This window comes from Arvicola amphibius, chromosome 12, assembly GCF_903992535.2.
Source record: "Arvicola amphibius chromosome 12, mArvAmp1.2, whole genome shotgun sequence".
NCBI classification, from domain to species: domain Eukaryota; kingdom Metazoa; phylum Chordata; class Mammalia; order Rodentia; family Cricetidae; genus Arvicola; species Arvicola amphibius.
The window spans coordinates 62,302,962-62,316,976 of record NC_052058.2 but is presented as its reverse complement, the minus strand read 5'-3'; the positions used below and the strand labels follow the sequence as shown (position 1 = coordinate 62,316,976).

The 14,015-nt window shown below is 42.4% G+C and overlaps 1 protein-coding gene across 4 annotated transcripts in view; it reads left to right on the top strand.

Moving 5' to 3' along the window:
- Window positions 1-12,704: 12,704 nt before the first annotated feature.
- Window positions 12,705-14,015, top strand: part of Cop1 (COP1 E3 ubiquitin ligase) — a 138,919-nt gene continuing 137,608 nt past the window's right edge. For 2 of the 4 annotated variants that reach the window (XM_038349193.1, XM_038349192.1), the window contains exon 1: window positions 12,705-13,168. In XM_038349193.1, the coding sequence (XP_038205121.1) occupies window positions 12,720-13,168 (449 nt within the window). In that variant the 5' untranslated portion in view covers window positions 12,705-12,719. The remainder of the gene's footprint in view (window positions 13,169-14,015) is intronic. The other 2 variants (XM_038349195.1, XM_038349194.1) reach the window with 1 other exon arrangement.

Genomic DNA, 14,015 nt, shown 5'->3' with positions numbered 1-14,015 from the left:
CAAGGCACTACTCAGACTCTAGATCTCTAGAGGAAACTGTAGAACTGTTTCCCCATGTCACAGCAGCCCTAGAGATTCTAACTATTGGGTTTCTAGCAGATCCTCAGAGTCCCACACCTGCCTCCTTGTCTGGGCAAGCCCAGCTGGCACAATACAGGTAGCCATATTAGCACACAGCCAAGAAGCTTTTCAGGAAAATGCATGACTCTCATCATTTGTGCTTTCTCAGGGACCATGGAAAAACATCGTCCGACATCCAAGGTCTAAAAGAACTTTTCATATAGGGTATCTTTATAATTTGATACCCATTACTCCATGTTGATCAGAAGCAGTAATCTCTGGCATTCCCTTGTTTTTTTTTTTTTTTTTGTTCTGTTTTGATTTTTTCTTGTTTTATAACTCAGGGTTCATTGTTTTACTTTTTTCCTTTTTTGTTTTTTGAAAAGGGTTTCTCTGTAGCTTTGTAACCTATTATGGAATTAACTCTTGTAGACCAGGCTGGCATTGAACTCACAGAGATCCGCCAGTCTCTGCCTTCCAAGTGCTGGGATTAAAGGTGTGCACCACCACCGCCTGGTCTCAGGGTTCATTCCTAAGTAACTTTCTCAGAGTGGGTAAAATATTCGATATTTCCTAGTTGCAAAAGTCGAGATGAAAATGGTTATAAAAATTGTTTACTAAAGATGTCCTCTCGGAAGAAGGAAAGTGAAGACTTGGGAAGGGGAGGAGGAGAAAGCTGGTAAAGAGAAGGCATCAACTGGAGACTGCTCATCCGAGTCACCTGGACAGCTTGGGAGCAAAAGTTACTTACACTGCAGTGTTTAATCCCAGGAAAACGGTTTGAACGAATGAATGAATTTATTACCTTGTGTGGTGCTTAATCTGACCTGCTCTTATTGCTATGATAAAATACTGACCAAAACCTGTTTGGAGATGGCAAGGTTTACCACAGTGCATTATCAAGGGAAACCAGAGCAAGAGGGCAAAGCAGGAATTGAAACAGATACAATGGAAGAATAACACTTGCAGGCTTGCTCCCTATGACTTGCTTTTTTTATACACTGCAGGAATACCCACCCAGGTTAGTGTCATTCACATTAGGCTGAGCCTGCCTATATCAATCATTTACCAAGAAAATGCACAGATTTTGTATAGGCCATTCCAATGGAGGAATTTTCTCAGCTGAGGTTCCCTCTTCCCACATGACTTTACCTTGAGTCAAGTTGATACAAAAAAACTAACCAGAACAATCTTCATTGTCAACTTGACTCGGTATAGAATCATCTAGGTGACACACTCCTGGGAACGTTGGTGAGAATGTTTAGAAGGGCCGGATCAAACTGGAGAGTAGATCCACCCATAGCTGGGGACACAGACTGAATAGAAAGGAGAAAGTGAAAACACAAGCTGAAAATGAGCATTCAGTTCTTTCTGCTTCCTGACTACAGACTCAATGTGATCAGCAGGCTTATGCTCCTACTTCCATGTTTCCTCTGCCATGATGGGATGTGCCCTCCTAAGCTATGTCTACATAAACTCTTCTTTAGCTTGTTTCTGTCTTTTTCTATAGCAATAAGAAAGGAGTTAATATACCAAGTGAGAAGTATGCTTCTACAGATTCCAGTATATAATCAAGTAATATATCTTACAGTAGAATTCTGTTTCATTCACTTCAGTGGGTTTTGACATAGGCATACTATCCTCATATCTACAAATAAAGTATAAATCAGAAAGTTTCACTGCCCTAAAAACCTCTGATGCTCCACCTAGTCAATAACTTCTTCCTTCTCTGAATCACTGGCAAATACCAAATTTAATATCTTTGTTGCCTCTTTATGTTTATAAGTAATACTAATCAAAGAACAAGAAGTCCCCTAGAAGTCCTTTGCCTCAATATCCCTTATTCTGTCTAACAGCAAGAAAATGGGAACTTCTGTTCTAACAACTTGAACCAATGAATAATTTTCTTGAGTCTTGTAAAAGGAGTTGCGGGCCGCTTCCCAGCTCCCGCATGCCTGGCTTTACACCCGAAATAACAACACATAATTTGTATTCATTTAAACACTACCTGGGCCATTAGTTTTAGCCTCTTATTGGCTAATTCTCACATCTTGTTTTAACTCACCTTTAGTAATCTATGTAGCACCACGAGGGGTGGCTTACCAGGAGAGATCTTAACCTGCGTCTGTCTCAGAGAGGAGAAGCATGGCATCTGCCTGAGGCGTCTGCCTGACTCTGTTTTCTTTCTCCCACAATTTTGTTCTGTCTACTCTGCCTACCTATTTTTTTTGTCCTATTAAAGGGCCAAGGCAGTTTCTTTATTAACCAAAGTAAATAACACATAGACAGATGACCCTCCTCCATCAGAGTCTAAAGGCAGATAATCCCAAAGTGCTAGTGGGTAACATAGCCATACTAGCTTTTTTTATTTGTTTTGTGAGGATCTGATGAATAATTCATCTGAAGCAAGACTTTGTTGTTTTACAATGTTAGACTTGTGATGTGCCATGGGAAAAACAGAAAAGCAACACACACACACACACACACACACACACACACACACACACAGAGTAACTGGCATTGCCCTGGGTGCCAATACTTAATTGGATCTTCAATACAGAATTCCATTTGTAATTTCTTCACAGTCTTTACCAACATCTAGTTATACCTTAGCAAACATTAAGTGCCTGAGAGTAACATGGTATCATACAACAAAGAATAACTGGTATATAATAATCTTAGTGACTGATTCAGGCAATTAAAAACCAGATTTTCTTTTGTATCAGTTGAGGTAAGGTCAAACACAGATGGTGTGGGAAGTCTTTCTGTCTATGTGTTGCTTTTATTGGTTAATGAATAAAGAAACTGTCTTGGCCTGTGATAGGGCAAAAGAACAGAGATAGGTGGGGAAAACTAAAGTGAATGCTGGGAGGAAGAACGGCAGAGTCAGAGAGTAGCCATGGAGCCACCAGAGATAGATGCTGAGAACTTTAGCCAGTAAGCCACAGCCACATGGCGATATACAGATTAATAGAAATGGGTTAAATTAATATTTAAGAGTTAGCCAATAAGAAGCTAGAACTAGTGGGCAAAGCAGTGATTTAATGAATACAGTTTCTGTGTGGTTATTTCAGATCTGGGCAGCCAGGACAAACAAGCCACCTCCTTGGAACACAGATGATTCTGCTCAGCCAGCAATGCTCAGTCACTGAATATAGGGTGGGGTGTCAAAAATTTTGTCCAATAGGATGACTGCTTTGACCTAATTTTTCCAAAATGAAGATGAGATACTATCAGTTTCTGCTATCCTATTTCAAGTTGGTAAATGCAAAAGCAGTTGATAAACTGGTTTAATGACAGATACCCAGGGTGTGGTGTGGGCAGATTCCTTGTGTGAGAAAAGAAACACCTGCTGTATCTGCCAACTCAGAGTAAATAGTAGTACTGTTACATTGCTGGGTGTGGTGGCCCACACCTTCAATCCCAGCACTCCAGAGACCACATCTTCAATCCCGGCACTCCAGAGGCAGAGGCAGATAGTTCTCTGTAAGTTCCAGGCCAGTCTGGTCTACAGAGTGAGTTCCAGGACAGCCAGTGCTACACAAAGAAGCCCTGTCTTAAAAAACACCCCCCCCAAAAAAAACAGTACAACAACAACAACAAATCCTGTTACATTAATGCAGTGAATAGGAAGAATGTTTGTCCTCATCGAGACATAGACTGTGACTAAACAGAGCAGACCAAGAGGTGAGCGACCAGCCCCCCAGCTGGACAGCAGTCTCTAGGCCCTAGATCCCCCCTGGGAGAGCCCTAGGCCCCCTCTGCCCCAAACCCACATATCCCTGATGACTTCAGATTCCCTTAAAGAAATGGAGGAAAAGACAAACAAAAAAATTAGAAGAAATAACAAATTTCTTAAAGAAAGTCAAGTAAAAACAAACAGGTGAAGCAAACAGTTCAAGACTTGAAAATTGAAATAGAGGCAATAAATCAAACACAAACTGAGGGAATTCTGGAAATGAAACATTTGAGTTAATGAATAGGAACTACAGAAGCAAGCATAACCAACAAAATACAAACTATGGAAGAGAAGATCTCAGGCATTGAAGATATTATAGAGGAAATAGATTCATTGACTAAAGAAAATGTTAAAACCAATAAATTCTTAGCATAAAACATCCTGTAAGTCTGGAATACCATGAAAAGAGCCAACCTAAGAGTATTAGGGATAGAATAAAGAAAAAGGCACAGGAAATATATTCAACAAAATCATAGAATAAAACTTTCCCAACCTAAAGAAGGATATGCCTACAAAATAAAAGAAGCTTACAGAACATCAAGTAGATTGGACTAAAAAAAAGTCCCCTCACCATATAATAACCCAAACAATAAATATACAGAATAAAGAAAGAATATTAAGAGCTGCAGAGGTAAAAAAAAGCCAAGTAATAAATAAAGACAGGCCTATCAGAATTATACCCAGCTTCTCAAAGGAAACAATTAAAGCCAAAACGTCCTGGACAGATGTTTTGCAGACATTAAGAAACTATGGATGCCAGTCAGACTACTATACCCAGTAAAGCTTTCAATCACCATAGATGGAGAAAACAAGATATTCTATGACAAAACCATATTTAAGCAATACCTATCCACACATCCAGCCTTACAGAAAGTACTAGAAGTAAAACTCCAATTCAAGGAAATTACCTGCACCCATAAAAACATAGGCAACAGATAACCTCATACCAACAACCCCCAAAGAAGGGAAACATACAAAAACTACCACCGAAAAAAATAACAAGAATTAATTACTAGTCATCAATATCTCTTAATATCAATGAACTCAATTCATCTATAAAAGCACATGCAATCAGAATGGATATGAAAACAGGATCCATCTTTCTGCTACATACAAGAAATACACCTCAACCTCAAGGACAGACATTACCTCAGAGAAAAGAGTTGGGAATAGATTTTCCAAGCAAATGGACATAAGAAATAAGCAGGTGTAGCTATCCTAATATCTAACAAAATAAATTGAAATTAAAATCAATCAAAAGAGATGGAGGACACTACATAATCATCATGGGAGAAATCCATCATGATGAAGTCTCAATTTTCTGAACATCTATACCCCAGATACAAGAGCACCCACATATGTAAAAGAAACATTACTAAAGCTTAAATCGCAATCAAAACCCACATACTAATAGTAGGAGACTTCAATACTCCACTCTCACCAGTGATCAGGTCTGCCAGACATAAACTTAACAGAGAAAAAAGAGAACTAACAGCTGTCATGATACAAATGGACTTAACAGACATCTATAGAACATTTCATCCAAACATAGAAGAATATACCTTCTTCTCAACCCCTCATACAATCTTCTCTAAAACTGACCACATACTCAGTAACAAAGCAAGCCTCAACAGATACAAAAAAAATGGAATAACGCCCTGTACCTTATCAGGTCACCATGGCTTAAAGTTAGAATTCAACAACAACACTAATTGCAGAAAGCCTACAAATTCATGGGAATTGAACAATGCTTAGTTGACTCACCCCTGGGTCAAGGAAGAAAGAAAGAAATTAAAGACTTACTAAAATTCAATGGAAATTAATGCACAACTTACCCAAATCTTTGGGACACCGTGAAAGAAGTGCTAGGAGAAAATCTCATAGCACTAAGTGCCCACATAAAGAATTTGGAGAATTCTCACATTAGTAACTTACCTGAAAGCTCTAGAACAAAAAGAAGCAGACTTAGGCAGGAGGAGTAGATGACAGGAAATAATAAAATTGAGAGCTGAAATCAAAAAATAGAAACAAGAAAAACTATACAAAGAATCAATGAAACAAGAGTTGGCTCTTCGAGAAAATCAACAAGATAGACAAACCCTTATCCAAACTAACCAAATGGCAGAGAGAGAATATCTAAATTAACAAAATCAGAAATGAAAAGGGGCACATAATGACGGACACCGAGGAAATCCAGAGAATCATTAGGTTATACTACAAAAACCTGTACTCCACAAAATTGTAAAATCTAAAAGAAATAAACAATTTTCTGAATAGGTACCACATACCAAAACTAAATCAAGACCAGATAAACAACTTAAATAGACCTATACCCTTAATAAAATAGAAGCAGTCACCAAAACTCTCTCAACCAAAAAAAAAAAAAATCCCAGGACCAGATGGTTTCAGCATAGAATTCTACCAGTACTTCAAAGAAGAGCTAATACCTATACCCCTCAAATTGTTCTACATAATAGAAACAGAAGGAACATTGCCAAACTTTTTATGAGTCTACAATTACCCTGATACCCAAACCACACATGGACTCACCTAAGAAAGAGAATTGTTACAGACCAGTCTCCCTCATGAACATTGATGCAAAAATACTCAATAAAGTACTGGCAAATTGCCTGGCGGTGGTGGCACGTGCCTTTAATCCTAACACTCGGGGAGGTAGAGGCAGGTGGATCTCTGTGAGTTCAAGGCCAGCCTGGTCTACAAGAGCTAGTTTCAGGACAGGCATAAAAACTACACAGAGAAACCCTGTCTCAAAAAGAAAAACAAACAAACAAACAAACACTGGCAAACCAAATCCAAGAATATATAAAAAAAATCATCCACCATAATCAAGTTGGCTTCATCCCAGAAATGCCGGGATGGTTCAACATACGAAGATCTGTCAATATAATCCACCACATAAATAAACTGAAAGACAAAAAGCCATAGTATCATCTCATCGGATGCTGAAAAAACCTTTGACAAAATCCAACACCCCTTCATCATAAGGGTTCTGGAGAGAACAGAGATACAAGGAACGTATCAAACATAATAAAAAACAGTATACAACAAGCTAACAGCCAACATCAAATTAAAGGGAGAAAAATTCAAAACAATTCTACAAAAATCAGAAACAAAACAAGGCTGTCCGCTCTCTCCATATCTATTCAATATAGCACTCAAAGTTCTAGCTAGAGCAATAAGACAACAAAGGGATATCAAGGTAATACAAATTGGAAAGGAAGAAGTCAAACTTTTGCTATTTGCAGATGATATTATAGTATACATAAGTGACCTCAAAAATTCTACCAGGGAAGTCCTACAGCAGTCAAAGACCTTCAGTAATGTGGCAGGATACAAGATCCACTCAAAAGATTAAGTAGCTCTCCTATATACAAATGTTTATAAAAGGGTCAAGAAAGAGATCAGAGAAAACATCACCCAAGCTAATAATAGAACTAAAATTTTTATGTTCAAATACCTAATCTTTTTCATTCTAGGTTGATTTATACGGGCTCATAATTTATTGCTATGCTAATATTATTAATTTATTACAGAATTTAATGGTACATCTTATATTACAGTCCTCCTTTTGTACTCATCACACACAAACTCATCCTTTTTCTGATTACCAGGCCTTGTCCTTAAATAAATTTTAAGGGATTAAAGGCATGGGATCCTAAATTCTGGGATTAAACATGTGTGCCACCACCACCTGGCCTCTGTTGTTAACTAGTGGCTAGCTCAGTACTCTGATCTCCAGGCAAGCTTTATTTGTTTGAACACAAATAAAATATCTCCACACTGGGCTGTTTTAAACATTTCTTGATTCTAGCTTTGTGGTTTGTCCATATCAGTTATGTTTGGACACTGAAATTCAAGGAAAAGACCAGTAATATTACCATATTTAGTTTAAATGCAAAGAAATTAAAAACAATCACATGATACCAATTGCTTCATTCTCACGGAATGTATCAAATGTTTTTTATTTGGCTTATGATGTTCAGTGGAGCCAAACCTTCCAAGAGTTTCATGGAATGCATACACAAGTTAGTGGTATGTTTTTCAGTAAATGTTAATTTTTTTCTAATCTGGAAAACGTTTCTAAAGATTATTAGCCATAAGTAACTCTTATTCACATTAATACAGTTCTTCCTATCATTTTCCATTGTTACAATACTTCTGATAGGTTCAGGCCATATTTTGCAACACCTTGGCCAAAACTGGAAGCAGCACCTTATGTCAGAAGTACTTAAATAAAGAAAATTAACTTTAAAAATGATATGACTTAATTTGAGGGCTTTGGTGCTGTTAGTTTAACTTCGCTAATGAAATGCTTGTGGTTTTATATTTCTGCGATAATGGTAAAATTTTATACAATGAAAAACTGGGTTAGATATTTTCAGAGAAATATATGCCTTCAAGTGAAAAGTCAAGGAAACGGCAGTTTATGTGAATCACCTCGCCACCTGTGGCTTCAGTGGATTATTTCCTACTTGGTGTAGCGTTATGTTATTGGGTTCATAAAGATTTCCCTTTTTCTCGTTTTGAGAATGAACAACAGAAAAACTATTTCTCCTTTCTCTTATGAGTTTAGTGTTTGGCACTAAGGGTTGATCAGCTACATCCCAGTTATTTTAAACTTCTCTGTAAACAGGAGGATTTCCACTGCAATCCTCTTGCCTCAGCTGTCTCAGCACCTGGTTCTCAGTTTATTGCTCTAGCACTACTCTACTTTATAACAATAATGCATGTCAGTTATACTACATTAACTCAAGAAATCAGTGGGCAGATATCTGATTCAACAGCCTCAGGGCAATCAGGCCCTGAAGTTTCCAGGTGAGTGTGGCAGATAAAGCTCAGTAGAGAACACTTTTTAACTCATTCCTTAAGAATTCCCAATTTTCTCACCAAATCTGCCACTGATGATGATGAAGACTTGTGAGGCTTATTGCTACTGCGTAGAACAGTAAAAGTCTGACTGGATTTCAGGGCAGCTACCTAGTTTGGCAGCAGCCCAAGTGTTGGAGACCAGCTTTGACAAAAATACCACTTGGAAAAATAAGTAAAGATAATAAAGACATGAGTGAAAATAACAAAACAGAAAACACAGGAATACTGAAATCACCCGTGTTTAATTTTCACTTGCTGAAAATACCCAGATCACAAAAGGTAGGAGGAAGATTAAAAAAACCAAACAAACCTGCACTAACAGGATACAAAGAAATGAACATACTAGTTGAAGGTTGCGGGCTACATTCTTAGTTAAACATTCTGTTGCTAGAACAAGACAAGTCACTCACACCCTAGACAAAAGCATTCTTTTGGCCAACCACTCCCTGGGTGGAATCATTGTTATCTCCTTAAGGAATTAGGAACTTCTTTTGTGGTAGAAACAGATGACCTTGAAAGAACAGAAGTAAGTTCCAACTCTCTGATCTTCAGACAACAAGGTGGAAATAGGCTCACAGTTTTGGATCTCCACTCAAAAAGAAGGTTCAGGAAGAGGAGAGAAGGAAGGAAAACCTAGCCGTTAGGATGGTGACTCCAGTCACATGTAGTCCGGTCTATGGTGGCTGTTAAGCCACAGGCAAAAGACTTTTTCATGAATTCATACCACAAACATGGGCACCAAATGTGGCATGAATAAAAACCCAGAGCAGGTTCAACCTGAAGATCAGAAAAGCAAAGCAGTCAACTGCTAGAGAGCTCTTACCTCCACAAAATCTTCAGACTGAAAAGAGAGCAAGTGCCTATCTTATCCTGCCTTATACTCCTCTCTAGTGCTGGGATTAAAGCCAGGCACCACCACTGTTCAGCCTTGATGTATAACCAGTGTGGCTGCTGGGATTAAAGTTGTGTACCACACTGCCTGGCTGACTAGTGTGGATAGCTTTGCACTCTGATCTTCAGGCAAGCTTTATTTATTAAAACACAAATAAAACACCATTATACACTATCTTCCTGGTTTGGGAAGAAAACTCAATAGGAATTTTTCTCCAGTCCCCCCACACTAGGTTGGGTATACTGGTTGTCTTGAATGAGATGTATGGCTTAGGTTTTGCTGGAAAGGATGACTGTCCAACTGTGTGAATGACTAAATGAATGAGGGGAGTTTGTCTTAGGACCTTATCTGCTTTCTTGATTTTGGTGCTGCTGTTTTGTCTCTTCTCCCCAAAATGAGGCTAGCATGTGCTCACTCTGGTTAACACTCTGGTTAACTTGATTAAAATTCTGCGTGTTTCTCAGAGTTCTGCCAGTAGGTAACTCCTTCTGCGTGCTGCTGTTAGTGGTTTCTTTATTTTTTTTAAGTTTTTTTTTAAGACTCTCCTTTACTCTCTAGGCTGGGAAATTTCTAGTCATACCAACCCACACCTAGAGTCCTCCTTTCCCCCAGTCTCTCACTTGGTGCCTCTCCTTCCTGGGGCTCCACAGTGGGCAGTGGTTCCTGGTAAATGGACAGCCCCCAGATTGGGGTCACTTTACATGGCAAGGTCCCTGGGACCTTGGCCAGGGTATATTACAGCCTCCCAAGCGCCCGAGAGCAGGCTGTACCATTTGGTCTCCCTAGACTTGTTTTTTTCCTTTACAGACATCACGGTCCTTCCTTGGGAGTGGGACTGGGGGCAACAACTTTGAGTTGTGGTTCTCAACCTTCCTAATGTTATCCTTTAATATAGATCATGTTGTGCTGATCCCCCATCATAAAATTATCTTTATTGCTACTTTGTAACTGCAATTTTGCTACTGTTATGAATTGTAATGTAAACATTTGTTTTCAGATGGTCTTAGGCGGCCCCCATTAAAGGGTTGCAACCCACAGGTGGAGAATTGCTGACTTAGGGGAATGGTGTCATCCTTTTCTGATCTATGCTCCCTTCTCTTGTAGACCAGGCTGGCCTCAAACTCAGGGAGATCTGCCTGCCTCTGTCTCCCGTGTGCTGGGATTAAAGGCACGCACCACCACCGCCAGGCAAAGGATGGGAGAATCTTGGCATCTCTCCCTGTCGGGGAATCCAACCCCGGTCTACCGCGTGCTCCTTTCTCTAATTCAAATCTTTTTTTTTAAAGACCCAAACCCACCTGCCCTCCTGGGATCTGTCCTCTACACCTGGGATGATTGCTAGCTACTCCTTCTGACTCTTTTTACTTCAGATGGCAAGGAACGTCTTTTTGGCCTTGCTTTTGAGACAGCTTTATCCAAGTACCCTGTTTGGGCCCCAATGTGTACACAGGCTCTCAGGCCCTAACATTTTCCACCTGTACGCTATGACTGGAATTTGGGGTGCAGCTCAAACACCTCACTAATTTGTATAAGACCACTAAGGTTCTTATACAAGAACTCAGCGTCCAAGAGTCCCGGGGCATTTTTTTTTTGTTTTTTGTTTTTTTTGTTTTTCGAGACAGGGTTTCCCTGTAGTTTCTAGAGCCTGTCCTGGAGCTAGCTCTTGTAGACCAGGCTGGCCTCGAACTCAGAGATCCGCCTGCCTCTGCCTCCCGAGTGCTGGGATTAAAGGCGTGCGCCACCACCGCCCGGCTCCTGGGGCATTTTTAAAATAATCACAATAAATAAATAAATAAACTCAGGACTAAAACCGCTCTTGGTCCACTGACTCTGGAAAATGTGAGGGTATTAAATTTGGAAATTGTCAAAAATTTTTAAAAGTTCAAAAGCTAGAGGGTTTTGCAGGAATGATAAGCCTCAACTCATTGAGGAGGCCCAAAGGTTTACAATAACCGAGACACGAAAGGCAAAGGCAATGTCTGTACCTATCCCATGACTTTTTTTGTTGTAAGCCTGTCTCCTCGGAATAGGGTTGTAGTGGTACTCAAGGCAACAAACAGTCCCTAATAAGGGGGAAATGGGCCTACAACAAATAAGTTATCGGACAGATGCGACATTAGACACTGAGTTCTCCCCTGTATGCCCCATGTCCAGAAGATGATTCTGGCAAAAGTAGTCCCCAGAAACCAGCAAGGATTAGGTTTAGTTTGCATTCTCCAGGGAGGACTCTGTATGAAGCTAGGTTTGTTGCTTCTAAGAAAACAAATCAGGAGTTATCAAGGAGGCTTTACAAACTATTAGAGATAATTTAGGTAAGTGACAAGGGGAACAGAAGTCAAATAATTTCCGGTAACATAAAATGTTTGAAACCCACGGCTCATTACCCTTTCACTGCCCTGGCTGGACCCCTACTGCTCCTTTTTACAGGCCTTCTTGAGCTAAACAAAAGAAGAAACACAAATTACATTCCTGCCACCTGCCATGCCATTGGGCAACAACGTGAAGGCTCAGAAGACCAAGACAAGCGATCTCAGTATACTGGGTCCCGGTTTGGATCCGCATGCGCAGACGCTACTGCTCCGCGCCGCCTCCGGTCCAGCAGAGCACTCGGCCAGCGTCCGCTCGGGGAGTTGCTTTTCGAGCGTCCCTGGTCCTTCAGACCAAGCCCGCTACATCTCCCTCCACTTCACTCCCTTCCACCCTTTGACTCTATTCAAAGGGCCATCCCGCTGCAGCGTCAGGAACGGAACCAGCGTCCCCAGCGCAGACCCACACGCTAGGCCTCCCGGCAAAGCCCAGCGTCGTCCACTGCGTGCGCAGCTGCCCTGGGTGCCCCGCCCCTTCCGCCGCTCGTGCGCAAGCCCGGCCGGCTCGGCGAGCCCGGGTTGGCTACCCCGGCGGCCTCCTCGGCAGTCATGGCTTCTCTGATGTGATAGTTTCCCCCGCCCCCTCGCGTAGGACGCGGCGGTGGGGCGGCGGTGGAGAGCCCAACTTTATTGTTCCCCCGGCCCACCTCCCGGCGCGTCCTCAGGATGCTCGGGGGCTGAGCGCCGGGGGCGGCGGAGGGTCGCGGTCCGACCGGACCCTCGCCTCAGAGCGCAGGACCAAGGGAGGGAGGGAGGGAGGGAGGGAAGCACCATGTCAGGTAGCCGCCAGGCCGGCTCGGGTTCCGCTGGGACGAGCCCCGGTTCCTCGGCGGCCTCTTCGGTGACTTCCGCCTCCTCGTCCTTATCCTCGTCTCCGTCGCCGCCTTCCGCGGCGGCCTCGGCGGCGACTCTGGTGTCCGGCGGGGCGGCTCCGGCCGCGGGCTCGGGTAGCCTCGGCGGCCCGGGGCGGCCTGTGCTGGTGGCGGCCGCGGTGTCCGGCAGCGGCAACGGCGGCGCCAGCGGCGGCGGGGCGGTGTCCGCGGGCCTGTCCCGGCTCAGCTGCGCGGCCAGGCCAAGCGCCGGTATTGGAGGGAGCAGCACCAGCCTGGGCAGCAGCAGCAGCAGCAGCAGCAGCAGTAGTAGCAGGAAGCGACCTCTGCTTGCCCCGCTCTGCAACGGGATCCACAACTCCTACGAGGACAAAAGCAACGACTTCGTCTGGTGGGTTCGCAGAACTGTCCCTGCACCCTCGACCATGAGTTTCTACTGTTGAAGCTGACCGGGTCCTGTGTGGGGAGGCCTGATGGAGAGCGCAGCTTGGGAGTGCTGGGGGTGCCGAGGAGTTGAGTGTTTGCAGAGTTACAGGTTCCTGGTTGGGAGGTGTAGGTGGACGGGGATCCCGAGGCAAAGTGGTAAAATGTGATTGATTACGCTGAGGTGGGTTGCCGGCTTGCAGGAATGGAAGGCTTTTAAGGGACTGCCTAAGGATGGAGGTGGAGGTCCAGGAAGTGGTTATGTAGAAAAGGAAATATTTGAGCCAGGAGTTTGAATCGTGAATGCTTTTTGGCCATTTAGTGAATTAGGCACCAGTCTGGAGTGGTTCATGTGAATTAGATTTTCGGAGGAAGAAGACTTACTGCCTGAGATTCTGAGTTAGAGAATTGCCGGTCACCTGTGTATTGTAAATACAGTAGGTGGTGCTCGAAACACGGTTGTGGATGTTTTACAGATTGATCTTTTTAAGTACCCACCAGGCGTGGGAATGTGTAGATGTCTTCTATTTGAGTGGATAAAACACTTGTAATTCTATTGTTGATAGTAATGTAGTCAAAATTTGCTCACGACCATTTAATTTCACGTTCCAACTATTGGAATGAGAGAAACCCATTCCTTAGTGTTCCTGTGATGAATGGAACTATTAAAGAACTGTGGTGGTGCATGCCTTTAATCCCAGCACCCGGGAGGCAGAGGCAGGTAGATCTCTGTGAGTTCGAGGCCAGCCTGGTCTACAAAAGCTAGTTCCAGGACAGGTTCCCAAAGCTACAAAGAAACCCTGCCTTGAAAAGCC